At 54.2% G+C, this 26426-nt stretch overlaps 2 protein-coding genes across 9 annotated transcripts in view; both read left to right on the forward strand.

Moving 5' to 3' along the window:
• The window catches only part of LOC105466070 (phosphatase domain containing paladin 1), a 110197-nt gene extending 85663 nt beyond the window's left edge, over positions 1 to 24534 (forward strand). For 6 of the 8 annotated variants that reach the window (XM_011714954.3, XM_071069704.1, XM_011714955.3 and 3 more), the window contains 3 exons: positions 2616 to 2756; positions 20535 to 20690; positions 22726 to 22878. In XM_011714954.3, coding sequence (XP_011713256.2) covers positions 2616 to 2756; positions 20535 to 20690; positions 22726 to 22878 — 450 coding nt within the window. Of the gene's footprint in view, positions 1 to 2615; positions 2757 to 12103; positions 12735 to 20534; positions 20691 to 22725 lie in introns of those variants that run through there. The other 2 variants (XM_011714952.2, XM_011714958.3) reach the window with 2 other exon arrangements.
• Positions 23222 to 24633, forward strand: LOC105466071 (uncharacterized). Its single transcript, XM_011714959.3, has one exon. The coding sequence runs from the start codon at positions 23222 to 23224 to the stop codon at positions 24005 to 24007; it is 786 nt and encodes a 261-aa protein (XP_011713261.3). The 3' UTR covers positions 24008 to 24633.
• Positions 24634 to 26426: the final 1793 nt, after the last annotated feature.

A 26426-nucleotide genomic window follows, 5' to 3' on the forward strand; every position in this document is an offset into this window, starting at 1 on the left:
GGCAGCTGTTGCTGGGGCATCGGGCAGGTGCCAAGTGCCACTCCAGGTGCTGGCAGAAAGCCCCCTCACTTAGTGGGGAGCAGGCATGAAAGCAGAAGCAGATGAGCAGGTGGCTGTTGACCATGGGACAGGGCTCTGCGGGGACCTTGCAGAGTGGTGGGGGTGGGTGGTGGGAGGGGTTATGGGTGAGGCTGGAGAAATAGGCTGGGACCGGGTGGTGCAGGGGGCCTTGTGGGCCCCAGTTTCTGTGCCGAGTGCAAGGGAGCCATGAAGAGATCAAAGCCTGGGAATTATACAAACATGGGTTCACATCTATACTTTTGTAAGACCTCTCTGGCCACCAGGGAGAGGGAGGGCTGGGAGGAGGTGGAGATGCTGGTCAGAGGGGTACTGATGTGGAGGCAAAGGGGGATGGAGGTCTGGATCAGGTGCCAGCTGTAGAGAGGTGCAGTGTAGACAGATTTGGAGGGGAACTCAGCACAGGGTGGCTGAGAGGGCCTGGGGGGGAAGAGCCATAGAGTGACCTAAACAGGCTTCAGTTTTCCCTTGCAATAAAGGGCAGATTATATCATTTTTCTTTTTCTTTTTCTTTTTCTTTTTCTTATTACTCAGAGATGGGGTCTCACTATGTTGGCCAGGTCGGTCTTGAACTTCTGGCCTCAAGCGATCTCCCCACCTCGGCCTCCCAAAGTGCTGGGATTACAGGCATGAGCCACTGCACCTGGCCTGGGCGGGGGATAATACCAGATGAGTGGTGTCCAACTCTGAGCGTCTGCGCAGTACCTGGGGCTCCTGGAGGTTAGGAGGAGGGTGGGGAGGCTTCTCACACCCCCTCCTCACCCCTCCAGCCCTGGTATGTGACAGCTATCTGTTTTATAGATCAAAGTTCTGCATGAGGCCTCGTTTGAAGCAGGATTTCTACTGCTTAAAAAATAAGCACCCTGACCAGGCGTGGTGGCTCACGCCTGTAATTCTAGCACTTTGGGAGGCTTAGGTGGGCGGATCACCTGAGGCCAGGAGTTCAAGACCAGCCTGGCCAACATTACGAAACCCTATCTCTACTAAAAATACAAAAATTAGCTGGGTGCAGTGGCAGGCACCTGTAATTGCAGCTATTCGGGAGGCTGAGGCGGGAGAATTGGTTGAACCCAGGAGGCAGAGGTTGCAGTGAGCCAAGATCTTGCCATTGCACTCCAGACTGGGTGACAGGGCGAGACTCCATCCCAAACAAAACAAAACAAAAATAAGCACCTTAGGTCAACTTAACATTCCATGGGTGCATTGGGGTGGTTTTTGTATCGTGTAATACAGAGCATACAAAATGGCAATTTGGAGTCACAGTCGTGCATTTAATATGTCTTGAACATCTTAAATCACTTCGGTTCCCATGTTTTTTTGTAGAATTATTTCCTAACGAAAACCACTTCTTGATTGTGGCTCTCCTGTGAGAAGTGGGTGCACGCTGTGATGTCTTTGGCTGTGGCAGTCCTGTTTTCCTAGTAACTCTGTTGATGTGCTCTGACACTGAAAATCTGTGTGGTGTGCAAGATACTAAGTTGTGGATTGGTAGGGCTTTTATGCCACAGCTTTTCAGAACTTGAAGATACTGGTACTTAATACTCTCTTTTTTTTTTTTTTTTTTTTTTTTTTTTTTTTTTTTTTTTTTGAGACGGAGTCTCGCTCTGTCGCCCAGGCTGGAGTGCAGTGGCCGGGTCTCAGCTCACTGCAAGCTCCGCCTCCCGGGTTCACGCCATTCTCCTGCCTCAGCCTCCGGAGTAGCTGGGACTACAGGCGCCCGCCACCTCGCCCGGCTAGTTTTTTGTATTTTTAGTAGAGACGGGGTTTCACCATGTTAGCCAGGATGGTCTCGATCTCCTGACCTCGTGATCCGCCCGTCTCGGCCTCCCAAAGTGCTGGGATTACAGGCTTGAGCCACCGCGCCCGGCCAATACTCTCTTAAGGAACAATTTACCTCCAAATTTTAGGCTGGAAAATTAATGGAATAACTTCCCAGCACTTTGGGAGGCTGGGGGCATGGATTGCTTTAGCCCAGGAGTTTGAGATTAGCCTGGGCAACGTGGCAAAACCCCGTTTCTACTAAAAGTACAAAACATCAGCCACGTGTGGTGGCATGGGCCTGTAGTCCCAGCTACTCGGGGGGCTGGGGTGGGAGGATCACCTGAGTCCAGGAAGTTGAGGTTTCAGTAAGCCCTGATCACGCCACTGCACTCCTGCCTGGATGACAGAGTGAGACTCTTGTCTCCATAAAACAACAACAAAAAATGTCAATGGGATAACTAAAAAGGAATCATAATCCATACCTTTTTTAGATTTTTGGTACAAATTGCAATGTCTGTGTACTGATCCTCAACACAACCAATAAATCCCAATTGTGGAGGAAAAAGAAAAGCACCTGGGTAGCCTGGCCCCTGAGATGTCCAGGATCCCCCGTCCTCCCTCTGTCTGAGAACTGAGGAGCAGGGCTCTGTGGTCAGCACCTGGGCCTTAGAAATGGTGTGGCCTTTTGGTGAGGGTGCAAGCCTGGTGCTGGGGCTGTGGGTTCTCACCTGCCCCCACCAGCTTTCTGTCTGCTCACCCCCGTTCTCTGGCCCCAGGTAGTAATGAAGGTGGTGCAGCTGCTGCCCGATGGGCACCGTGTGAAGAAGGAGGTGGACGCGGCGCTGGACACCGTCAGTGAGACCATGACGCCCATGCACTACCACCTGCGGGAGATCATCATCTGCACCTACCGCCAGGTGAGCCCTCGCCCCACCCCAGCCACCCTTCCAGGTGTGCACGGCCCAGGGAGTGGCTGATGTGGCTTTGGGGTTGCTAGGGGCCCCTCCTTGGCTCCTGGTCACTTTTCCACCTTCTGGAAGTGGAAGTGATCCATGAAATGGACACATCCCCAGTCCCAACCCACTCATACCAGATTCTGGAGTGGTGGGGGGGATGCGTGCAGGGGCCACGTTCAAAGCATTCAACAACTGCTGCGGCCCTGGGACCAATCAAGGATGTGGCCAATCAGAGTGAACACCCAGGAGCCCTGTGGTGCCAGGCATTAACCCTCTAGTTTCTGAGTCCTGGCAGGGGGACCAGAGGTCCCGGACAGGAGTCAGGTCGTGGTGGGTGGGGACCCCTGGGGTCTTGGAGTGGCTGTTTCACAGCTAGCACGGAGGCCGTCATCTCGGGATGTAGGTATGTCTGTGCTGCCCTGGGTCTGGGGCTGGCTCCCAGATGGGGTGTTTTTTGGTCTGCTCAGTAAAAATTGTTTTTAAATAACTCATCACATTATAAAAATAAAGTTTTGGCCAGGCACGGTGTCTCATGCCTGTAATCCTAGCACTTTAGGAGGCCGAGGCAGGCAGATCACCTGAGGTCAGGAGTTGAAGACCAGACTGGCCAATGTGGTAAAACTCCATCTCTACTAAAATACAAAAATTAGCCGGGCGTGGTGGTGGGCACCTGTAGTCCCAGCTACTCGGGAGGGTGAGACAGGAGAATCGCTTGAACCCAGGAGGCGGAGGTTGCAGTGAGCAAAGATCGTGCCATTGCACTCCAGCCTGGGCAATAGTGAGACTCCTCAAAAAAAAAAAAAAAGTTTCATAATAGTCCAGATTTCATGTAATAATCTGGATTTTCAGCCTATCTGGAAAGAATGTGCCCTTAAGCCTGCCTGAGTCCCCAGTACTCCCTGCTCTGTCACACTCAGCCCTACTGGCCCAGTGCCATGACCACAGGCTAATGTGGGCTCTGGAGTTTTCTTCCTGGGTCTGTGTGGAGTGCTCACTTCTGTTCCTCTCTGGCCCAGTGAATCTGATTGCCTTCTGGGACAGAGGCAGGTGCTGAGTGGGAGGGGCAGTGGTGCGAGCCAGCAGGTAGGGGGTGAGGACTCCATGGTGCTGAGAGGGGGCTGTATGTGCCAGCCATGTGTTCCCCACTGCTGGCCAGCAATTCTTAGAAACAGCTCTTGCCTGTGGCCCCTGCAGAGGGGGCCTGCCCCAAGCCAGCCCTATGCTCGGCTGCAGCTGTGCACACATTGGGGCAATGACTGATTGGGCCCAGCTTTTGCTCAGGGTCATGGATCAGGCCCTGATTGGGGCAAAGGGTGGATGCCTAGCTAGAAGGCAGGGTAAGGCATCTGGGGTCAACCTGGGCCCAAGATCAGAAGTCAATTGGGAGGGGAGTTTGGAGAGATTAAGAGGCTGCCAGGCCAGGGGAAGAGTGACTCACACCTGTAATCCCAGCACTTTGGGAGACGTAGGCAGGAGGATCACTTGAGGCCAGGAGTTTGAGACTTGCCTGGGCAACATAGCAAGACCTTGTCTCTACAAAAAAAAGAAAAAAAATTAGCTGCGCATGTTGGCCTACGGTCCCAGCTACTTGGGAGGCTGAGGTGGGAGGACTTCTTGAGCCTGAGGAGTCGAGGCTGCAGTGAGCTGTTGTCACTCCACTGCACTCCAGCCTGGGTGATGGAGAGAGACTGTCTCAAAAAAAAAAAAAAAAAAAAAAAAAGGCTGTTAAATGTGGGGAGAGGAAGGTGGTTAAGGAGTTTCAGAAGATGGACTTTGGTGAATTTAGGAAGAACTATTTTCTTCAGGGCCATAGTTAGATTGGATCCTGAGTCTCCTTTTGAGTTACCTTTGGGTCCCTCTCACAATGGTCTTGTGGCAGCAATGAGCTAAGAAGCTGAGCTCCTCCCACTTTCAGAGGATGCTGAGAGGGTTGAGAATCGAAGCTTCCAGTTCAGTCTCCAGCTAGAGGCCCAATAGTTGAAAAAGGATGCCTGCTTCAGAGCATCTTAGACCCTCTATCCCATGCTGGCCAGGGTCTGTTAGCCCCTACCTCCCTGACTTCTGAAGCTGATAGGCCTCCCTTCCTCTCATCTCTGCAGCCCTGGAAGTCCATTGTGAGGCACCCAGAGGGTGGAGCAGGGAGCATGACAGGGCCTGAGCCCTGGGGAGAGACGAGGGTTCCCCCAGAGCTGGCCTGGAGCAGTGTCCTCAGAGAGCCTGGGAAGGTGTGTCAGGTGGGAGGGGCTGCATGGCAAAGGCCAGGGGGCCGAAAGGTGCAAAACGAGTTTAGAGGCAGCAAAGGTGGTTTGGTGCATGCATCTGATGACATAGAAGTTGTTGGAGATGAGTTGGTGTGGGTGAGTTGGCACTCCTCCTTGGACATTGGAGAGGGAAAGGTGGTTGGGGCTGTGAGAGGTGATTGCTTTACTCTGTTGGCATTGGAGAAGGAAGGTGGGTGGGGTGTTAGAGGTGGTCACTCTGGCTGCCTTCTGAATGTGAAGTGTTTTTTAGTGAGGAGAGAGGAAGCAGAGCCAGCTGAGGATTCTTACCACTCCCACCAGGTCACCCACCCCCTTTCCAAAGGCCAGGTTGGTTGTGACCTCTGCAGTGGGAGGACGGGGATCCCTGAGCCCCAGGGCCCCTTGGAGGGCCCAGAGGCAAGATGTAGAGTCATTCCAGAATATGGCCACCAGGTGGCGCCAGTGACCTACCTGGCCAAATTCTTCGAGGCACTGAAGAGCCAAGGGACTGAGACACCCTCTGGTTCAGGGGCTTGCACCCCGCATGTCCAAGAGATCTGAGAGCTTTAAACCATGCTGTGGCAGAACTCCACTCCTAGAGAGTCTGATTTAGTTGGTGGGGATGTCTTGGCCAGGGCACGGGGCTTGTTTTTGAAGTCTCCCAGGTGATTCCAGTGCACAGCCAAGGCTGAGAGCCACATATTCTAAGCAGCGGCCCCCAGCTTTAGTGGACTTCAGAATCACCTGGTGGGCTTGTTAAAATGCAGACTGCTGGGCCCCACTCTGGAGCTTCTGATTCTGGAGGTCTGGAGGTCTAACACACTCCCAGATGATACTGATGCTGGCAGGGACCACACTGGGGGACCTGCCATCCCCCCACAATCTCCGTTACAGCAGCTTTATTGACATACAATTCACGATGTATATAATTCACGTGCCATGCAATTCACTTATTTATGGTGCATGAGTCCGTGGTTTTTAGTACATTCACAGAGTTGTGCATCCAGCACCACATCAAGTTTCGAACATTTTTCATCACCCTGAAAAGAAACCTCACACCCACTAGCAGTCGCTTCCCCTCCCCCACCCTCTGGCAGCCACTGATCTTTCTGCCGCTATGGATTTGCATGGTCTGGCCATTTCATATAAATGGAATCATACACTCTGTGGTCCTTTGTGTCTGGCTTCTTTCACTTAGCATAATGTTTGAAGGTTTATCTGTGTTGTAGCATGTATTCTTCGTTTTCAGGGCTGAATAATATTCTGTTGTATAGACATATCCCATTATGTCTGTCTATTCATCAGCTGATAGGCATTTGGCTTGTTGTAGAACTTTTTGGCTATTATGAATAATGTTGCTGTGAGGATTCATGTACAAGTTTTTGTGTGAACGTATGTTTTCATTTCTCTTGATTATATACCTAGGAGTGGAATTGCTGGATCATATGGTCATTCTGTGTTAAACCTTTTCAGGTTAACCACCATGAATTGGTGACTGAGTGGGGATAAGAGGCAACGGTCTTCACTCTCAGCCCACGTTCCTCCCCAGACCATGTTGTCCTTGACCCAAGGATCTCATCCATGTTGCCCCAGTGGGCTGCTGGGAGGTTGTGGAGGCTCAAGAAAGGCAGCGGCCCCGACCACCCCTTCCCTCTAATGGTGACTTCTGGAAATTGGCAGTCAGGTCTCCCCTGCAGTATCAGCTATCCTTCTGGTTTCAAACCCAGAAGTCCCCAGGTGGCCTCCAGCAGGGTCTGTGCTTCTCTGCTCAGAGCAGGCCGGGTGCTGTGTGTGCAGGGGGTGCCATCAGCCTGGTCAGATCCCCCACAGTCTCTGGATGTAAATGAACCTGAGCTCAGGCTTGGGCAGGGCTTTATCCCCTCCACTGGCTTAATTTGCCTGGGAATGTTCTAGGTTCGGTCCACATTTGGCCCATCTGAAGTTTTCCAAAGTCCCGAGAGTCCACTTGGGATCCTGAAATTCAACAGCATGTGTCTACTTGGCTTCCTGCCCCTCACTCCCCAGAGCCCCCAAATGGTGAATTTCTTTTTCCTGGCCCCCTGCCAGCTTCAGCAGTCAGCTTATACGTTAATAATAAGCAGTTAAGAACACAGCTCCTGTGTTATGGCATTTGTGCTTCTTCAGCAATAAAGCTATTCCAGGGCCCTCAGTTGGGAACAGTGGAAGAATTTGGAGGTCAATATCCTTTTGTGGATCAGAGAGGAGGGCTCAGAATGTGCATGAATCTTCATTTGCACCCTGAGGTTGCACAGCAGGAATAAGGACAGTAAGTACCAAAAGCTTAGATGGCCCAGGGAGAACAAAGAGTCTCCCAGAATCCTGATAGCGATGATTTTACTTTTGCCCTTTTCTTTCTGGGCTTTGTGCACTTGCCTGCAGCCTGTCTGGAAGCTGTGATTGTGGCAGGCCCATGGGACGTCTCTGGCCGCTCACCTAGGCTGTGTTTGTGCATTTCAGCATGTGCCCAGCCAGCATGTGCCGCCTCAGTGCTGGGCCCTGTGCGGACACTGGGCGGGGGCCAGTGATGAAAGGTGCGCAGAGCTGACGTTCTAGTAGGGCAGAGAAAGGCAAAATTAAGCAACAGCTCCGGCTCCTGGGCGTTTTGTTGTGTTTGCCGAGGAGCCCTTACATCATCACATTCTGTGTTCACATACCACGCAGTGAGCGGAAGTGCCGTTTCCCACGCTGTTCCTGTGCATAGCATGTGTGGCCGGCCCTTCACGTTCTTTCCTGTCATCTTCTAGGATGGGGCTGATGTGGACCTCGTAGCGCATGTGGCTCTTCCGTTGTGTGGATTATTTCTGTAAGGCTGATACTTAGAAGTAGAATTATTGAATGAGTCAAAACGTAGGAACTTATATTTTTAAGTATTTTGGAATGTTTCAAACAGAAAATTTCAAAGCAGAGAGTATAATTTCCTCAGCCCTCGTGTGCCCACCTCCCAGCTGCAGTAAGTACCCATCTCAGCCAGTCTTATTTCATCTCAAGCCCTCTGAGCTCTGCACTGAATTATTTTAAAGCACATCCCAGTCCTCACGCTACTTCTTCTGTGCATATTTCAGTGCGTACCTCTAAAGAAGGGGGATCTTTTAAAGAAGGTAATCACACCGCCATTATTGCCTCTTAAACAATGGACAGTCGCTACTTACCAGCAAATATCTGGTCAATGTTTAGATGTTTCCACTAATCTCACAGGCCTTCTGCAGCTGGATCAGGATCCAAACAAGATCCACATGTTGCATTTGATTGACGTGGCCCTAAGTCTCTTTTAATCTCAACAGTTCTCCTTTCCCCCTCTGAAATATATTTGTGAGGTGAACTGGTTGTCTTCCTGGGCTTCCTGGAGGTAATTTTGCTAGTTGCACCCCTAGGTTTAAGTTGGCCTGTGCTTCCTGGAAATGGTTCGCGTCCAAGGCTTCACGAGATTCCGGCTCATTGTGGCCAGAATGGTTACTGGGGGTGCCATATGCTGCTGTTGGGGCTGGAAGGTCCTGTCGTCTCTCCTGTTATGACTGGCTTCTGGGCATCGCCACCTTGCAGAATGGTGATCTGCTGGCTCTCTCATTCCATCTACGTTAATTAACTGCAATACTTCCAGAATGAGAGACTTCCCCTCAGGTGTGGTGGGGACAGACAGGCAGGTTCCATGCTTGCTGTTTCCTTTGATTTCCCTGTCTCCAGTGGATGGGTTGGTTTGGGAGATGCTTGTCTAAAAATGAGGCAAAGATGTTGGCTTCAGCAAGACCTAATGTTCCTCCAGATTTGGATGTGGTTGGAGTCTGTGAGGAGGGTCTGGATGACTGGAGTGAGAGCCGGCAGGGAGAGGGATGGGGTAGAGGCTCATGCGGAGGGACGGGGAGTCACTAGAGACCCAGTGCCGGCCACACATGTCCTGATATCTCCTTGACCAACTTGGAACTAGTCCGAGAGGTGCCCATGCTGGGCTGATAGACATTTTCACGACCACAGTCCTCACTTTGCCTGTGTGTGATAAAGGGCGTACTAATGTTGGTTCCGGTTTTACATTTGAGGAGGGAGGCGCTGAGCTTGCCCCAAGAATATGCTGCTGGCAGATTTAGGAGGGGGGCAAGACCCAGCCCCTGACTCCCAGATTGGGCCTCTCCGCCATGCCATATGGCCTCCCAAGTGGGAGGAGGCACCATTTCATCTCTTCCTGCCCACCTTGAGCCCTGCTGCAGGGAAACAGAACTGGAAGCCATGGTCCTTGCCCTTGAGGAAGCCGCAGACTGAGCAGGAGAAGGACGAGGAAAAGAACACATCCCAGACACAGGTTGTGGGTGCAGCTGGGAGGTGGTGGAGCTGAGCCTAGGCACATATTTTCCACTGGGACAGACCTTCCCTGAGGGAACAGCCTCGACCCTTCTCTCTGCCTATGCCTGTCTCAAGCAGCCCGACTTCAGGGGCTGCAGCCTATGGCAATGCCCCTCTGTTCTCCAATGTGTGCAAGATTGAGTCAAGGCTCGGATGCTCTGTGCATGTGAAGGGACCAGATGCTTGGGGCATTTTAAAAACTGCCTCAAGGCTGTGCACTCTGGCTCATGCCTGTAATCCCAGCACTTCGGCAGGCCAAGGTGGGAGGGTCACCTGAGGTCAGGAGTTCAAGACCGGTCTGGCCAACATGGTGAAACCCTGTCTCTACAAAAATACAAAAATTAGCTGAACGTGGTGGCACACCTGTAATCCCAGCTACTTGGGAGGCTGAGGCAGGAGAATCACTCGAACCCTGGAGGCAGAGGTTGCAGTGAGCTGAGATCATGCTGCTGCACTCTAGCCTGGGTCACAGAGTGAGACTCCATCTCCAAACAAACAAACAAACAAACAAACAAACTGCCTCAAAAGGGAAAAAGAAAGAAAGAAAATCCATTGAACTAAGCCACTTCTGGCGCTTTGGATGGAAGTGAGAATGCCGGGCCCTGGCTGAGGAGAATCCAACATGGCCGCCAGCCCAGGGCAGTGACACCCTCGGCTCACCTCGTTGTTTCCTTGTGGGCTTGGAAAGGGAAAATATTTATGACAAAAACCAAAGGCAGAGCGCCTGGAGGAGGCCCTGCTAGAATCATTAATGCCAGCGGCACTTTTCCTGGGCTTTGGCTGGTGACGTTAATTCTTAGTGTTTGGTGTTTAAAACAGCCTGTGTCTCCTGTTTTCCCTTGGGAAGAGTTTGAAGAACAGCTGAGGTGAAGGGAGCCACACAGGGAGAAGGCAACGTCGTCTGGTCTCAAAGCGGGATTTATTGTATAAAGACTGTAGTGCTTTAACTTTGAGCAGTGCTTTTTGAGTGTCCCCTCCTCTCCCCTCCCCTCCCCTCCCCTCCCCTCCCCTTGCCTCCCCTCCCCTCGTCTCCCCTCCTCTTGTCTCCCCTCCCCTCGCCTCCCCTCCCCTTTCTTTGAGACGGAGTCTTGCTGTGTTGTCCAGACAAGTGCAGTGGTGCAACGTTGGCTCACTGCAATCTGTGCCTCCCAGGTTCAAGTGATTTTCCTGCCTCAGTCTCCCAAGTAGCTAGGATTACAGGCACCTGCCACCACCACTCCCAGCTAATTTTTGTCTTTTTACTAGAGATGGGGTTTTGCCATGTTGCCCAGGCTGGTCTCAAACTCCTGGACTCAAGTGATCCACCCACCTCGGCCTCCCACAGTGCTGGGATTACAGGTGTGAGCCACGGCACCTGGTTGCTATTTGAGTTTTCTAAGAACTCACCTTTTGTCTTTTGTGGTCCTCAGACAGATGGTGAGACCAGGACAAATTTTATTAGACGCATTTGACTGAGAAGAAACTGAGGCCTAATGAAGTTTTGTGATTGGCTGGAGGCTGGACCAGAACCTGGCTCCCAACTGCTCGACTTGCTGTGGCAGCCACAACCCGGGGGCAATCTTGCGATGGCAGAGAAGGGAAGGGTTGGAAGGGAAGCTGCCAGCCACTACTGTGTGACTGCCTGAGTTGGTGCAGAGTTGTCTCTGCGACCAAAGGAGCTGCCAGGAGGTCAGAGAGACCAGCTCTGTGTCCCAAGGGCTGAAGTCATTTCTTAAGAAAAATAAAAGGCCAGAGAGCTCTGGCTCTGAGCCCCAGGCAGGGTCTCTCTCAGCCTCTTGAAAACTCTGGCTGTTGGCCGGGCGTGGTGGCTCCCACCTCTAATCTCAGCACTTTGGGAGGCCGAGGCGGGCAGCTCACGAGGTCAGGAGATCGAGACCATCCTGGCTAACACGGTGAAACCCCGTCTCTACTAAAAATACAAAAAAAAAAAAAATTAGCCGGGCGTGGTGGCAGGCGCCTGTAGTCCCAGCTACTTGGGAGGCTGAGGCAGGAGAATGGCGTGAACCTGGGAGGCGGAGCTTGCAGTGAACCGAGATGGCGCCACTGCACTCCAGCCTGGGCGACAGAGTGAGACTCTGTCTCAAAAAAAAAACCACCCTGGCTCCCTGGCTGCCAAAGTTGTTCCCCAGAGACGCGGTTCCAGTAGGTAATGTGTCTCGGGAGGAGGTCCGGAGCAACTTGGGCAGCCCTGCAGTGCTGTGAGCTGTCACATAAAATAGGACCCAAGCAAAGGCTGCTTCCTGGGCGCTTTCACACCCAGCCTAGAACGGCTTCCAGAACGGAGTGTGTGTGTGAGTGTGCATGTGAGTACACATGTGCTCTCGTGTGTGTATGCATGTGTGGGACACATGTTCTCAGTAGCCAAGACCCCTCTCTCTCTCTCTCTTTGAGACAGGGTCTTGCTCTGTTGCCCAGGCTGGAGTGCAGTGGTGCAATCATAGTTCACTGTAGCCTCAACCTCCCGGGTTCAGGTGATTCTCCTGCCTCAGCCTCCTGAGTAGGGGGCACTACAGAGATGCACCACCACGCCTGGCTAATTTTTAAATTTTTTTGTAGAGACAGGGTCTTTGCTCTGGTGCCCACGCTGGCCTCAAACTGCTGGGCTCAAGTCATCCTTCATCCTCTTGCCTCAGCCTCCCAAAGTGCTGGGATTAAAGGTGTGAGCCACCATACCTGGCTGCCGAGACCGCTCATCTCTCTTCCTTCCCATTGTAGGGCAAGCTGATATTTCCATTCTCCAGGAGGACTTTCCTGTTTTATTCAACAACAGACATCCATTGAGCAGCTGTGGTTTCTAAGTGTGCACCACTGGGCTTAGAATTGTTGGTGGGCTTGGGAGGGGTTTAATCTCAACTCCAGCCTCACCGCCTCCCTCACCCCCTGGGTAATCCCCAGAGACCCTGTCTCAGTGCCTGCCTCTCCCATTGTCCCGATTGTGGTTGTTACCAGAGATCCCTGTTTCTGCTGCAAGGTCCACTTCTGAAATCCTGACTCCAGCACCCTGCCTGGCACAAGTAGGGGCTCCACAAATGTCTTTCTAGTGAGTGGATGGAGGGAAGGTTGAGTAAATCATTGCATAAATAAATAGGAAAGCCTGACTGCACTTTCATTATTTAACCCTTTTGGTACTTTGTCCACATTGTTGGTCTTCCAGGACGGGGCATTCTTCTGCAGCAAGCTAAAGAGCCCTGGGTCAGGGGTTGGAAGCCCTGGCTCTGCCAGTAACTCCCTGTGGAACCTTGGGCAAGTCACTTTGGCCGCCTGGACCCCTGTTTTTCCATCTGTCACTTGGAATTGTTACCCTTGTTCTGCGTGCTTTGAGGGATGGTGGTGAAGACCAGTCTGGGGCCCACGGGAGGTGGGATGGGGTGTGTGGGGTGTGCAGGGTGGCTGGGCTGCCAGGCAGGCTCCGTGGGCTACATGCGGGCACAGTGGGCCTCTTGAGGAACGAGACTGTGTCCTCTCAGTGTTAAATCTCTGTGCCTGGCCTAGAGGTGCTGCTGAATAGCGTCTGTTGAACTCATGGCATGCAGAGTGGCCCACGGCACCAGGTCAAGTCCCTTCACACTTTGAAATTACTTAACAAAATATGATGTCACCTTTGGAAAATGGGTTACCCGTATGGATTGAGGGCGATTTTCTCCCTTCCAGAGGTTAGGTACTTCCTGTGCTGGGGTCCCACCGCTGGGCTGGCCTGAGGATGCAGTTTGCAGGGACTCGGTGGAGACCCACCACACACAGTGGCTGCTGCTGCACTTGGGAAGAGGGTGGGCTCCCGGCCCTGGAACCTGCCCTTCAGCCACTGGCCGTCTTCGGGGACTGTCACTTGCCTTCCCAGCCTGGGCCCCACCTCAGCTGGAGGCAGAGGTCACCAGGCCAGGTTTCTTTCTTTTGAGTCGGTGAGCGAGGGGATACCAAGGAGGCTTTAGGCTTCAGTAATGGCAGGGGGTGGCAGGGTGGGGAGAGTTGCTCTCTGGCTGGCTTGATGAAGACCCTGAGCCTGGCCTTGTTGGCTCTTCCTCTTTTTTTTTTTTTTCTTTTCTTTTTTTTTTTTTTAGAGACAGACTCTCGCTCTGTCACCTAGGCTGGAGTGCAGTGGCGCAGTCATGGCTCACTGACTGTAACCTTGACCTCTTGGGCTCAAGCCATCCTCCCTCCTGAGCTCCCAGGCCTGAGTGGCTGGGGCTACAGGTGCGTGCCACCACACCTGCCTCTTTTTTGTTATTCTTTTGGTAGAGATGGTCTCCTTCTGTTGCCTGGGTTGTTGGCTCTTCTTCTTTCTCCTCTGGGGCTGTCTTCTCCTGAGCCTCAGCTGCGTCCAGGTCTTCAAGTGTGTGGCCTCCCCGGTGGACCCGAGGCCTGGGTTCCTGCTTGGGCTCTATTGCCTACTCTTCATGTGACCCTGGCAGGTCATTTCACCTCTTTGACCTCAGCCTCCCTTTCTGAAAGGCAAAGGGGTTGGCATAGGCAACCGAGGTGTCCTGTGAAGCTGGGATGAATGAAAATGCAAGATGCACATGATTGTCATTCATTGATTTGACAAACAGTTATTACACACCTACCAACTGCACTGCGCTAGGTGCTGGAGATGCCACACAAACAAAGGGCAAAAGCCCCCGCCCTCATGTAGTCTGTACTCTAGTGAGGGAGACCTGTGGCAGGCAGCACACACATCAGGGCTGTGGTCTGTTGGACAGCGCGGTGTCCGTTGGGAGAAGCGGAGCCTGTAAGTGTCACAGGTTGTAACTATCTGAGGCTGGTATTACATGGTTTTTTGTTTAGCAAAGGTTTAGCAAAGAAGAATTTGCTTACTAAAGAAGGTAAAGGGCTGGTTGCGGTGTTTAAAAAAAAAAAAAAGTAAAGGCACATTTTTAGAGAAAGTATGTAAAAGGTAAAGAAAGGCAGATTTTTAGAGAATGTATGTAAAAGGTAAAGAAAGGCAGATTTTTAGAGAAAGTATGGAAACACGTTGCAAGGGTGCAGTGGGTAAGTTAGCAAGAGAGAAGCTGGTTGCAAGGAGACAGAAGCTGGCGGGGAATTTTTTTTTTTTTTTTTTTTGAGACAGAATCTTCCTCTGTCACCCAGGCTGGAGTGCAGTGGCATAATCTCCGCTCACTGCAGGCTTCGCCTCCTGGGTTCACGCCATTCTCCTGCCTCAGCCTCCCAAGTAGCTGGGACTACAGGCGTCCGCCACCATGCCCGGCTAATTTTTTGTATTTTTAGTAGAGACGGGGTTTCACCGTGTTAGCCAGGATGGTCTCGATCTCCTGACCTCGTGATTCACCCGCCTCGGCCTCGCAGAGTGCTGGGATTACAGGTGTGAGCCACCGCACCTGGCCAGGCTGGGGATTTTTTAGGACAGCGCTTGTGCTGTTTGCTGAAGAGAGCTTTGTGCAGTACTGATAATGCCGAAGTTGCAGTGAGCTAAGTTGCATTTTTCTATCAGCCGAGGGTCTGGTGATAGCTGGACACTGGAAGATTGTGTCATTTGCGTAGGAGGGCCGTGTCCTGGACCATGAAGAAAGGCAGATTTGGAGCTTATCTGCTTTCTCTGTTTGCTTTTTCCTGGTCCTGCCAGCCTGACTCCTTTCCCTAATTAGGACTCCACAGTTAGGAGGTGCCGACGGGGCGGTATGAGGGCTTGCAGTTTTAAATAAGTAGGGTGGTTAGGCAGGGACTCCATGGGAAGGTGGCGTTGAACAGACCTGAAGGAGGAGCCGTGCTGGCGTCTGGGGGAAGAACTGTCCAGACAGAGGGTGTGGCTTGTGTGCGGTCCCCGAGGTGGGAGCTGCCTGTGTGTTTGAGGAGCAGAGCGAGGGAACGGGAGGGCAGGAGAGGAGGTCAGAGGTTATGGGGACAGGAGGCAGACTGTAGGGCCTTTTCTGGGATTGCTGGGACTTTGGCTTCTACTCTTGAGTGCAAAGGAAGAAGTTGCAGGGTTTTGGGCAGAGCCACCCACTTACTGTTTGTAGAGTCACTTAGGTGCTATGTTGTAAATAGACAGCAGGGGGCAGGAGAGGTGGCAGAGGACCAGCCAGGGGCTGTTGCTGAGCAGAGGGTATCTGGGACCAGGGTGGTGAGAGGTGGTCAGCCTCTGGAGGTGTTTTGAAGTGGAGCCAGTGGGGTTTACTGATTGGCCGTGGGGTTGAGAAGGGCGAAGTGAAGGAGGAGTCCCGGGTTCTGGCCTGTGTACCTGGGAGGATGGAGTTGCCACGGAGATGGGCAGGCTTATGGGCGCAGCAGATTTGGGGTGCACTCAGGAGGTTCACTGGGACATGCTTTGTGGGTTTGGGCTGCCTGACCCTTATCCATGTGGGGCACTTGAGCCGCTGACATGTCCCAGTCTGCAATCCTCAGAGTCTGTCTAGGATCTGGATTCAAGATGATACTAGAAGCCATGAGCCAGCACAAGAGGGGCCTGGGGAGGAGTGCTCAGTGAGCGCCTGCTGCATACCAGGTTCTGTGCAGACCCCCAGTGCGGTGGGGAGAAGGGGGTGGGGTAAACCTGGTTATGGGCTGGTGCCCGCCCCGGGTTTATGGTTGTTTTGAGACAGCCCCTGCCTTGATGAAGCAATTAGAATCTGTCAAGGTGGAATTTAGTGCAACTTTTAATTGAAAGGTTCGGCCTGAGGGCAGAGGAGACTGAGAAGGGCAGGGCTGTTGGGCTAAAAGGCTTGGAGCAGGCGGCTTCACTTTGGGAGAGTGGGGGGCTTATCATAGGCCTGGAGGAAACCCAGCCAGGCAGGAGGAACAGTGTGGGTGAAGGTACAGAGACAAGAGTGAGCAGGGAGTGGTGGGCTTGACTGTGGCCAAGCAGGGGAGGGTGGTAGGAAGAGCTGGGTCTTGGGGTTCATCTCCCAGCTCAGAACTCTGAGTTTGGGCAGGATGCCTACTGTTTGAAGGGTTAATTAAGCATGTGCTAAAACAAACAAACAAAAAACAACCTTGCTGAGCCTCATCTGCAAAATAGGATGGTCTCGCCTCCTTCACAGGGTTGCTAGGAGAATGTGTTAAGGTCTAATCCTCAGATCAGGATGTGACATGCTTGACCCGCAGGTGGCACTCAGTAGACCCCAACGCTCGTGCTCTGCTTGTGTGGTAGCCTGGGGAGGCTCCCCAGCCCTGCCTCAGTGGGCCTTTCCCTGGTGGCTCGGCAAATAGCAGAGCTTCATGAGAGCCCCCGCTGGCAATGCTGGGCTACCTCGATGCCAGGTGGGCTGGAGGTTTGAGAGGCCCGAAGTACCCAGTGGCCCAGCCACCTTTCCTGGCCCTCTTCTATTTTAGGGCTCAGTCCAATGGGTGAGGAAGCCTCGTCCGGCTCCACCACAGCTAATGACAGCCTGGCCTGCCAGGCCGTTTATAAACAACTCCACTATTTTTATCGACAGGAGGTGGCTGACCCATCCTCCTCCCCAGGCAGTGGTGCTAACATGGGACGGTGTTAAGGAAACCAGGGCCTTGACAGGAAGATGGGCGTGTGTCTCAAATCACAGACCTGTGATCCAGCAAGACGTGCCCTCGAAACCTTCTGGGGGCGGGGGTCAGGCGTCACCTGTACACAATGGTCTGAATTCGGAGATAATTCTGCCTTTGCCAGTAGAGCTCAGAAGGAGCCACTCCACCTCTCACCCCAGAGAATCTTCCTCAGACCTAATCCTTACCCGTGTCTCTTGCAACAGGCATCCCCATGGCTGTGGGAGAGGATGGTGCTGGTGTGGTCATGTCCATGGCACAGAGCCAGAGCTGAGGGCGTTTCATGCCCATAGCACATTGCCTCTGAGCTCTTTAATTGAAAGTAGTTTAGAATGGCTCTTGCCCAGTGGAACTGTGGGTGATTTCCTTTCCTTCCTTCTAAGAAAATGTTTTGAAGTAGGCTCTAGGCTTTGGGATGGAGCTTGGGGAAGGATAGAAGCAGCCTAAGGGGGGCCGGGCGCGGTGGCTCACGCCTGTAATCCCAGCACTTTGGGAGGCCGAGGCGGGCGGATCACAAGGTCAGGAGATCGAGACCATCCTGGCTAACACGGTGAAACCCCGTCTCTACTAAAAATACAAAAAATTAGCTGGGCGCGGTGGCGGGCGCCTGTAGTCCTAGCTACTCAGGAGGCTGAGACAGGAGAATGGCGTGAACCTGGGAGGCGGAACTTTCAGTGAGCCGAAATTGCGCCACTGCACTCCAGCCTGGGGCACAGAGCGAGACTCCGTCTCAAAAAAAAAAAAAAAAAAAAAGAAGCAGCCTAAGGGGTGGGGTGGAGAGCAGCCAGTTGCATTGTGGTGCAGACCGTCCATCCTTGCAGATAGGCAGGGTCGCATTGTATTGGCTGCGGTTTATATTTAGGTAAAATCTTTTTTGTTGTTCGCTCCTCAGTCTCTAAACAAATCCTGCCCCCAGTGGCCCCATCCCTTCTGCAGCAGCCACAGGCCATTCCCATCCTCAGATCCCCAGAAGCCCTCACTGGCCTGTGTCTGCAGGGCCAGGCCTTGGCTTGGCCTCCATACCCACTCCAGGCCTGGCCTCTCACCTTCACCCCTCTCTTACCGCCATGAGCTCTTCCCCCTCTGCCCACCCTGGGAGGGGGTACTCTGGGGACTCATCTCATTCTTGGGCCCCCTTCCTGCCTTTCATGCCCTCCCCCTCTCAAGACACCGTTCCACCTCCTCTGTAGACCTCACCCACCCTGGATGTCCCCTCCTCCTTGAGCCCCGCTCTCCCCTTTCTGTCATCCTGGAATGCAGCTGTTCTGGCTGCTTTGAAATGATTTCCATCCCCTCCGGGCACGGAGGGCAGGGCCTGTGAGTAGTTCATCTTTGCATCCCCAGTTTGTGGCTGGGTGATAGGCATGGTGTAGCGGCCCCTCCCTGCTGGATGGATGAGTGGATTAGTGAGCTTTCTGTGGTGCACAGGTGCCTTTTATCCCTCACTTTGCTGAGAAATCCTACCTCCACAAACCTGGGGCCTGTGACTTTAAATGGCAGAACCAGGACCTGAACCCAGCTTATGGGACTCACGTCTCCCAGGGAGTCACAGTGCTGGCTCTAGTCCCCTCGCCCCTCTTGGGCACAGCCCACTGTCCACCTTTCACCCCTGCCCCCATCTCCAGGGCCCCAGAGCTCCTTCTGGGTGGATGGGTGGGCAGGCTTTGCAAGTTACCGTCCACTCTGCGACCCTGGAGGCAAAGACAGCAGAGGCCGTGGAGGTAGAAGTGGGAGGTTGGGGACCACAGGCCCTGCTCAGGCTACTCCAGCTCTGATTCTTGGGACTGTGGGCCATGCCACGTCTGAGGCCGCAGAGCCCACCCCAGGGCTGAGGAGGAGATGCATGTAGTCTGACGTCGTGTTCCTGTGCGGAAGGGCTTCCAGCTGCAGCCCAGCTGTGAGGCGAACAGCCCTTTCCGGCTCCCAGAGGCTGGGTCTTTCTGTGTCCTCGCACAGATGTTCCTGGTGCCCGAGGGATGACCCCTGTGCCACGTCCTTTTCCTGGAGCAGGGAGAGCTGCTGTGGGTCTGGGGGGTGGATGTGAGACGAGGTATGGCCTTCACTCTCCAAACTCCACTTCCATAGCATGCAGGGGAGGGTGCTGGGTGGGTGACATGTCTGTGAGGGGTGGAAGGAGCAGGGTGGGCAGGGTGCCCTGTAGGAGAGCCCGGCTGTGCATGTCTTGGGTCTTATCCCTGGCCTGTGGCCTGTCCCCTGACCCCCCACATTGTGGAGAACCTAGAAAGGACTCTTTTAAGTTCCCTTCCTCCTGAGCACAAATCTCCCATACGTCTTCTGTTAACGGGTCACTTATACTCTCAAGCCTTCGATGGCTCCCCAGTACTGAAGCCATAGTGTGCAACCCTGGCTATAGAGAGTCACCCAGAGGGCTTTTGACAACCCCGATGCCCAGGCCACACCTTGCTAAGATTCTCATTGGATTGTTCTAGGTGGGGCCCAGACATCTGCATTTTAAAGTTGCTCATGTTTCTCATGGACAGCAAGGTTGTGAACCGCTGACCTGGGGATAAACTTTCTAGGTGACACAGGTGGCTTCCATAATAGATCCAGCCCAGCAGAATGGCAGAACCACCTCTTATCCCTCCTCATTCTCCCTCCAGCCAGGCCAGCCCCTCTCAGCCCCCATACTCCAGGCACCAGCCTCACCTCTGTGTTTCCCCCATCTGGTCCACATTCTGTCTGTGCAAATCCACCAGGCCTCCACGGCCCAGTGGCACTCCCACACTCTCTGGGAAACCTCTCTAATTGACTTTGCTGTCCCTCTCGCCCCAGCACGTGGCCTGGTGCCATTTCCCGTGAAGATGCCTAGGCTTGCTTGCTTAAAAGATCGATGCCCCACAGTCTCCCCTGCACTCACACCTCCTCTCCCAAACCCTCTCCTCAGCTGCTTCATCTCTTGCTGCTCGTCGGCCAGGTAGCCTTTCTTGTTACCTGTCCCCAGCCTTGGAGAGGGTGAGGGCTGTACGTGTACCCCTTTCACTTTTGGAAGTCACTTAGGGACCTTTGGGCCCAGAGGCTAAGATGGGGTTTCTCCCTTTCAAGGCTGGAGGATGAACTCACCCACCCAGTAGGCCCAGTGCAGGAGCGGGTCAGTCGGCGGGAGGAGGTTAATGTGCATCCACACGGCAGAGCCCCAAGAACGCAGCCTTAATGACCCCTGCCATCGGCGCCTCCCAGGCCACTGGTCAGAGCACTCATACCCTCCCTGCGGGAGGCCTGAGGGGCTGCAGAGAGAGGAGTGAAGCCTTTCCTCTGGTCCTTGGAGGATTGGGAGTTGGCAGGAAGTGGCAGTAAGGGTCCTCCCACCCTGGACATGGATCCTGCCATGTGGGAGGGCCTCAGCGCACCTCAGGCACCGTGGAGGGTATCTGCAATGAGCTCTCCTGCTGTCCCCGTTCACCCCTCAGAGCAGGACAGTGCTTGTGATTCCATGACGAGGAGAGGGAGGCCGGGAGGCCAGCCATGCCTCTCAGGTGGGAAGTGGGCTCCTGACCCACAGCCCTGGCTTGCTCGTCCTGTAAGTCAGGTGGAGGCAGTGCCCTTGGCTCTGAGGTTGGATCAACCTTGGCGCTCAGGGCAGCGGGGTGGTATGTTTGTGTGTTGGGGGGCACACTGACCCCCCACACTGACCGCACCCTGTCCTGTCCTCCAGGCAAAGGCAGCTAAAGAGGCGCAGGAAATGCGGAGGCTGCAGCTGCGGAGCCTGCAGTACCTAGAACGCTACGTCTGCCTGATTCTCTTCAATGCGTACCTCCACCTGGAGAAGGCCGGCTCCTGGCAGAGGCCCTTCAGCACCTGGATGCAGGAGGTGAGGGGAGGCTGAGGCCGAGAGGGCCTCTTTAGCTACCTCCTGCAGATGGAGCTGGGTCACAGCCGTGCTGTGCCCGTGACAGGCGGGAAGAGCTTCCATCCCCCTTTCTGCAGAAGGCTTCTGTTTGGCCAAGAGTTTGTCTGATCTGACTTTGGGTCCCGAGCAGTTTGTCTGCGCCTGGCAGGCAGTTGATGAGTTTGATGAATGAACAGATGAATGAGGAGGAGGGAGGGACAGAGTGGTGGGGGACAGAGCAGGGCAGCCTTTGGGACTGGGACCCTGTAGCACACATCAGCATAGCCACCCTTGCGTGGATGGCGGCTCTGGGCACTTCATGCCCACAATTGTGGTCAGCCCTCACCTGTGCTCTGCGAGGTGGCCCTGCCCCTTTCTCCCTCCAGCCATGGCCTTGTACCAGTGAGCCAACTCCTCCACAGCTGCTGGCCTTAGCACTAACATGGAGGGGATGTGATCCTGTGGGTGCCAGCCCCGAAGGCTGCCGTGGGGACGTGGGGAGACACACTGCTGGAGCCTGTACTAGGCGGGTCTAGCACGGTGTGATTGTTGCTCTCCCATTTTACAGAGACGGAGACTGAGCATAGAGAGGGTGGGTGACTTGTTCAAGGTTGGTATTAGGGCTGACTGATTGGCTCCAGAGCCCACCATATCCTGACCTAAGACACCACCCTCGCTGTCCAGCCTCCTGGATCCTCTCTGTTTGGCCTCCTGGCTCGTCTTCCACTTGGCTGTTTTAGAGGCAGAGCTGCCACCTTGGCACCTCTAGGTCAGAAGAGAGGCCTCCTTCCCTCCTTGGCAAAGCGGCCTGTAATTACTCCTCTGCCAGGAAGCTGGCCCCTCCAGACCTCACCAGCAGATCCTGGCAGTTCTAATCTGGACTAGAGGCTGGAATTAGCTCCTGGGAAGTGGGTGGGTGGAGAGCAGGGGCTGGTGACCCGGCCAGAGTGGGCACAGGAAGGGTACGGGGACTGAGGCAGGTGTGAGGTGGACTCAGGGCTGTGAAGGAGTGGAGGCAGAGTGGCAGGCTTTGACGGTGGGCCTCAGGTCGTCAGGTGGAGAAGCATTTGAAATACCCCCGGTGCATGTGATGTGTGTTGAGTCAGGAGACCTGATGTGGTCACACCAAGGCCATGTCGGGGCCACCCTCTTGAGCAGGCCTGGGCTCAGCTTCCTCTGTGAGCCCCTGGGGAGGGGTGGAGGTGGAAGGGGATGAGGACGCTTCCTGCTTGGTTCTGCTTGGAGAGCGGAAGCTGGGGGAATCTGGGGCTGAGAGGAAGCTTGATCCCCTCCCCAGCTGAATCCCCTACTGGGGGAGGTCAAGGAAGGAGGGCTGCCAGTCCAGGCCGAAGTGTGGGTTCCATCCTCAGGGGACCTCAGCCCCTCTCTCCTGCGGATGAGTGGAGGGTGGCAGTGAGGGTGGCCCCAGGGCCAGAGCGGGACGGACCCATTCCTTTGTTCTAAGTGGAGGCTGCACCCTCCCCACCCCCAGGACGGTGGAGAAAGAAGGGGACTGGTTGTGGATGGTTTGAGTCTGGCGCCAGGGTCTGGGCTGCTGGGCGACAGGCCTGAGCGTCCAGGGGGGCCAACTGGGGCAGAGGCCATAGCCTTACCTGCCCCTGCATCCGTATTCCTCCTCCAGCCCTCTGCAGGCCCGCTCCTGGGCATCCGTGTTCCTCCTCCAGCCCTCTGCAGGCCCGCTCCTGGGCGTCCATGTGGGAGCATTGAGCCACACAGGGCCCAGCGTGTGCCCGGCCTCCCTTGCTGCTCTCTGCATGGAGCACTCACTGTCTGCCCAGTACTTCTGTACGTGTAGAGTCCTCCTCGAGACAGTCCTGTGAGGTAGAGCCTTTTCCTTCCTATGAGGAAAGAGGCCCAGAGAAGTTAACAGAAGTCAAGGTGCAAACTTGTTCAGGTCACCAAGTTCACGGGCCACAGACTCATCTTCAGAACTCAGTGGCCTGAGTGGCATCCTCCCTCCCCTGAAACACTGCCCCTGCCTCTGCTCTCCTCCCAGGTGGCATCGAAGGCTGGCATCTACGAGATCCTCAACGAGCTGGGATTCCCCGAGCTGGAGAGCGGGGAGGACCAGCCCTTCTCCAGGCTGCGCTACCGGTGGCAGGCGCAGAGCTGCAGCCTCGAGCCCTCCGCCCCTGAGGACTTGCTGTAGGGGGACCTACTCCCTGTCCCCCACCCATAGGGCCCCACGTGGGCCTGGGGTGTCTGAGGTGCTCTTGGCTGGGAGTGGCCCTGAGGGGTGCTGGTCTTGAGGAAATGATTCCCCTGCTTCCTAGAGAGACTGGGCGGAGTTGGGAGCCTTTTTAGAAAGAACTTTTTATAGGACAGGGAGACAGCACAGCCATCTCTTGCAAACCACCAAGGTGTGTGGCTGACCTCCAGGGAGCAGCACTCACTGGAGTGCTCACAAGGTGCACACTCTGCTGTGTGCATCTGCAAACAGGCTGGCGTTTGGCCTCCAAGGAGCTCACTCCCCCAGTTGCCAGACACTGTGGATGTCTTTGTCCTCTTCTCCCTGCTCTCAGATTGGCCTGGCAGCCCCTGGCACAGAGCAGACCCGGCCACTGGGAGCTCCCCACTTCCTTACTCCTGCTGCTCTGCCATTGCCGCTCCCCTTCTTGCTGCCCAAGCACTGCCCTCGGGCGTCTCGAAGCCTGAGGTGGGTGGAGGGGACAGTGTTCTGGATAGACCTATTATGTGAAAGGCAGCTTCACCCAGTTTTCTGGACTCTCATGCTCGCATCTCCAACCTGGGAGACTGCGGGAAGAACACCTACCTGGCCTGGTGGGGCTGGCAGGATGGTGGAGGTTTCTCAAGGAGCTGGAGACCTTGGGGAGCCCCTCTCGGGGAGGAAAGAGCTTCCAGGATGCGGACCCAGCACAGTGGAAGAGGCCTGCTCCACTTGCCTGGGAACCTGGGCAGGAGGCACAGAGGAAGCCACGGCCTGGAGCTGCAGGTCCCCCGGCACCTCTCCCTGTCCCAGCAGCCCAGGATGGCCTGGTGCCCCCACCTGCTGCAGCAGGAGCCCCAAGGAGTGCTGGCCAAGGGCGGTTGCTGGGGTGGTCCTCACGGACAGTGAGGTGTGCAGGGGTGCACTGAGGGTGGTGGGAGGGGATCACCTGGGTTCCAGGCTGTCCTTGCTGAGCATCTTTGAGCCTGCCTCCTGGTGGAAGCAGAAAAGGCCAGACCCTGCTGAGTTAGAGGCTGCTGGGATCCACTCTGTCCACACAGCGGGAGGGCTGCTGGGAGCAGGTGGTAGAGAAGTGCCATGTTTGAGTTGAGTCTTGCAGCTCTTCCAGCTGGGGACTGGTGCTTGCTGAAACCCAGGAGCTGAACAGTGAGGAGGCTGTCCACCTTGCTTGGCTCACTGGGACCAGGAAAGCCTGTCTTTGGTTAGGATCGTGTACTTCTGCAGGAAAAAAAGGAAAAAAAAAAAAAAAAAGGATGTGCCATTGGTCATGATGTTTGAAAAGAGGAGGAGGCCGAAGTTGTTCCCATTTACCCAGTATTGGAAAATATTTGACCCCCTTGGCTGAATTCTTTTGCAGAACTACTGTATGTCTGTCTGTTCACTACCTTTTCAGGTTTATTGTTTTTATTTTTGCATGAATTGAAAGTTTTAATTTCTTTGCAGACAAGGTCTAGATGCGGAGTCAGAGATGGGACTGAATGGGGAGGGATCATTTGTATTCTCACGGTTGGCTCTGACTTTCAGCTGAACTGGGACCACTGGCTGATCACATCACCTCTCTGCCTCAGTTTCCCCATATCTGTAAAATGGGAGAATAATACTTGCCTACCTACCTCACAGGGGTGTTGTGAGGATTCATTTGTGATTTTTTTTTTTTTTTTGTACAGAGCTTTTAAGCTTTAAAAACAGCTAAATGTGAGTGCACTTGGCTGCTAATGCGTCTCTAGTGTCAGACGTTCTGGAACTGTTACAACAGGCTGGGGTCCCTGCCCCTTCAGAGTAAGGGTGGGCGGGCAGAGTGGGTCAAGAGCACCTGCTCTTGGCACTTCCAGCTCTAGAGCGGTCGGGTTTTTGCAGACACGCGTTCCCAGTTATGCCTCACCCTCTTAAACTGGATGTCAGACTGAGCTCCTCCTTGAAGAAAGCAAAGGAACCGGTGAATTCTCGCTAATGTATGAAGGACTACTGCATCTAGGGAAACGGTATAGAGCAAAGTGGAATTGGGGGCCTGTGAAGAAACGTGGATCTCAGCCTCCACTTTCTCCCCTAGCCCGTGTGGACCCCATTGGACCCCTTCGGGCGCCTGGTTGATTGAACACACCTCACCCCTGGTTGAATGCTGGCATTTAAAGAGGCAGTGGGGAGGGTGGGGTAGAGAGAGCACTGACTCCAGGCCTCTCCCCTGGCGCTTGCAGGGTTAGGGGAACAAGGTTGTAGTTCTGAGGTCAGCTGGGGGGGCAGAACGGAACCGAGAGCCCCCACCACCCCTAGAGTTGGTGCTCTCCTCAGACTAGGAGAGAAGGCCCCGGGGATTCGTCCCCAGCCCAGCAGGGTATGGAAGTTGTCTTCTCTGGGTCCTAGAATGCTCTGTGTGGCTTCCAGACACCAGTGTAGAGCTGTGTATACCGGAGTGGGGGAGGGTGGGAGTGGGGTGGCTCTGCAGTTCTCTCCCTGGGATGTGGGGAGGGGCTGGGTGGAGACACACAGGAGTGAGTGGGTGTGCCTGTGTGTGTCCCGAAGTTGCCCTGGGCCTGCTCTAGCCTGTGGGAGGGCGCTTAGCAATGACATGAGTGGCACTGACCCACATTTCAGTGGCTCCTGCTGGTCAGCATCGTCTCAGCCCTCTTGTTAAATGAGTGAACCCAGCCCAGCAAAGGAGCAATCAGCAGAGTTAGGGAGCCTGCCGAATGGGAGACGGCATTTGCAAACCATCCATCTGATAAGGGGTTAATATCCCAAATCCAAAGGAAACCCAAACAATACAATAGTAAAAAAGTAACTCAAAAGAACACACATAAATGACCCACAGGCATGTGAAAGAAATGTTCAGTATCACTAATCACCAGGGAAAGGCCACTGGAAACCACCTCACACCTGTTAGGATGGCTGTAGGAAAAGATGGAAGAGAAGTGTTGGCGAGGATGTGGAGACAGGTAACCCTCGCACCCTGTTGGTGACATTGTCGGTTAGTACACACGTTCTGGAAGATACTGGGGGGGTTCCTCAGAAAACCAAAAATAGGACTATGTATGATCCAGCCATCCCACTCCTGGGTACACATGCAAAGGAAATGGAATCTGTGTCAGAGAGGTGTCTGCACCCCATGTTCACTGCAGCGCTATTCACAGTAGCGAGACATTCGACCAGTGTATCCATCAGTGGATGAATGGATTAAAAAAATGTGGTCTGTATACAATGGGACACTATTCTGCCTTTAAAAAGGAAATCCTGGCCAGGCGCAATGGCTCGCGCCTTTAATAATCCCAGCACTTCTGGAGGCCGAGGTGAGTGGATCACTTGAGGTCAGGAGTTCGAGAGCAACCTGCTCAATATGGTGAAACCCCGTCTCCACTTAAAATACAAAAATTAGCCAGATGTGGCGAGCGCCTGTAATCCCAGCTACTCAGGAGGCTGAGGCAGGAGAATCGCTTGAACCCGGGAGATGGAGGTTGCAGTGAGCTGAGATCGCGCCATTGCACTCCAGCCTGGGCCATGGAGCAAAACTCAGT

The sequence above is a fragment of the Macaca nemestrina genome, chromosome 9, assembly GCF_043159975.1.
Source record: "Macaca nemestrina isolate mMacNem1 chromosome 9, mMacNem.hap1, whole genome shotgun sequence".
Taxonomy (NCBI): Eukaryota; Metazoa; Chordata; class Mammalia; order Primates; family Cercopithecidae; genus Macaca; species Macaca nemestrina.

What these genes read in the sequence shown, in the direction of transcription:
- LOC105466071 (XM_011714959.3), top strand. Translation starts at nt 23,222, where the DNA reads ATGTCTTTGTCCTCTTCTCCCTGCTCTCAGATTGGCCTGGCAGCCCCT.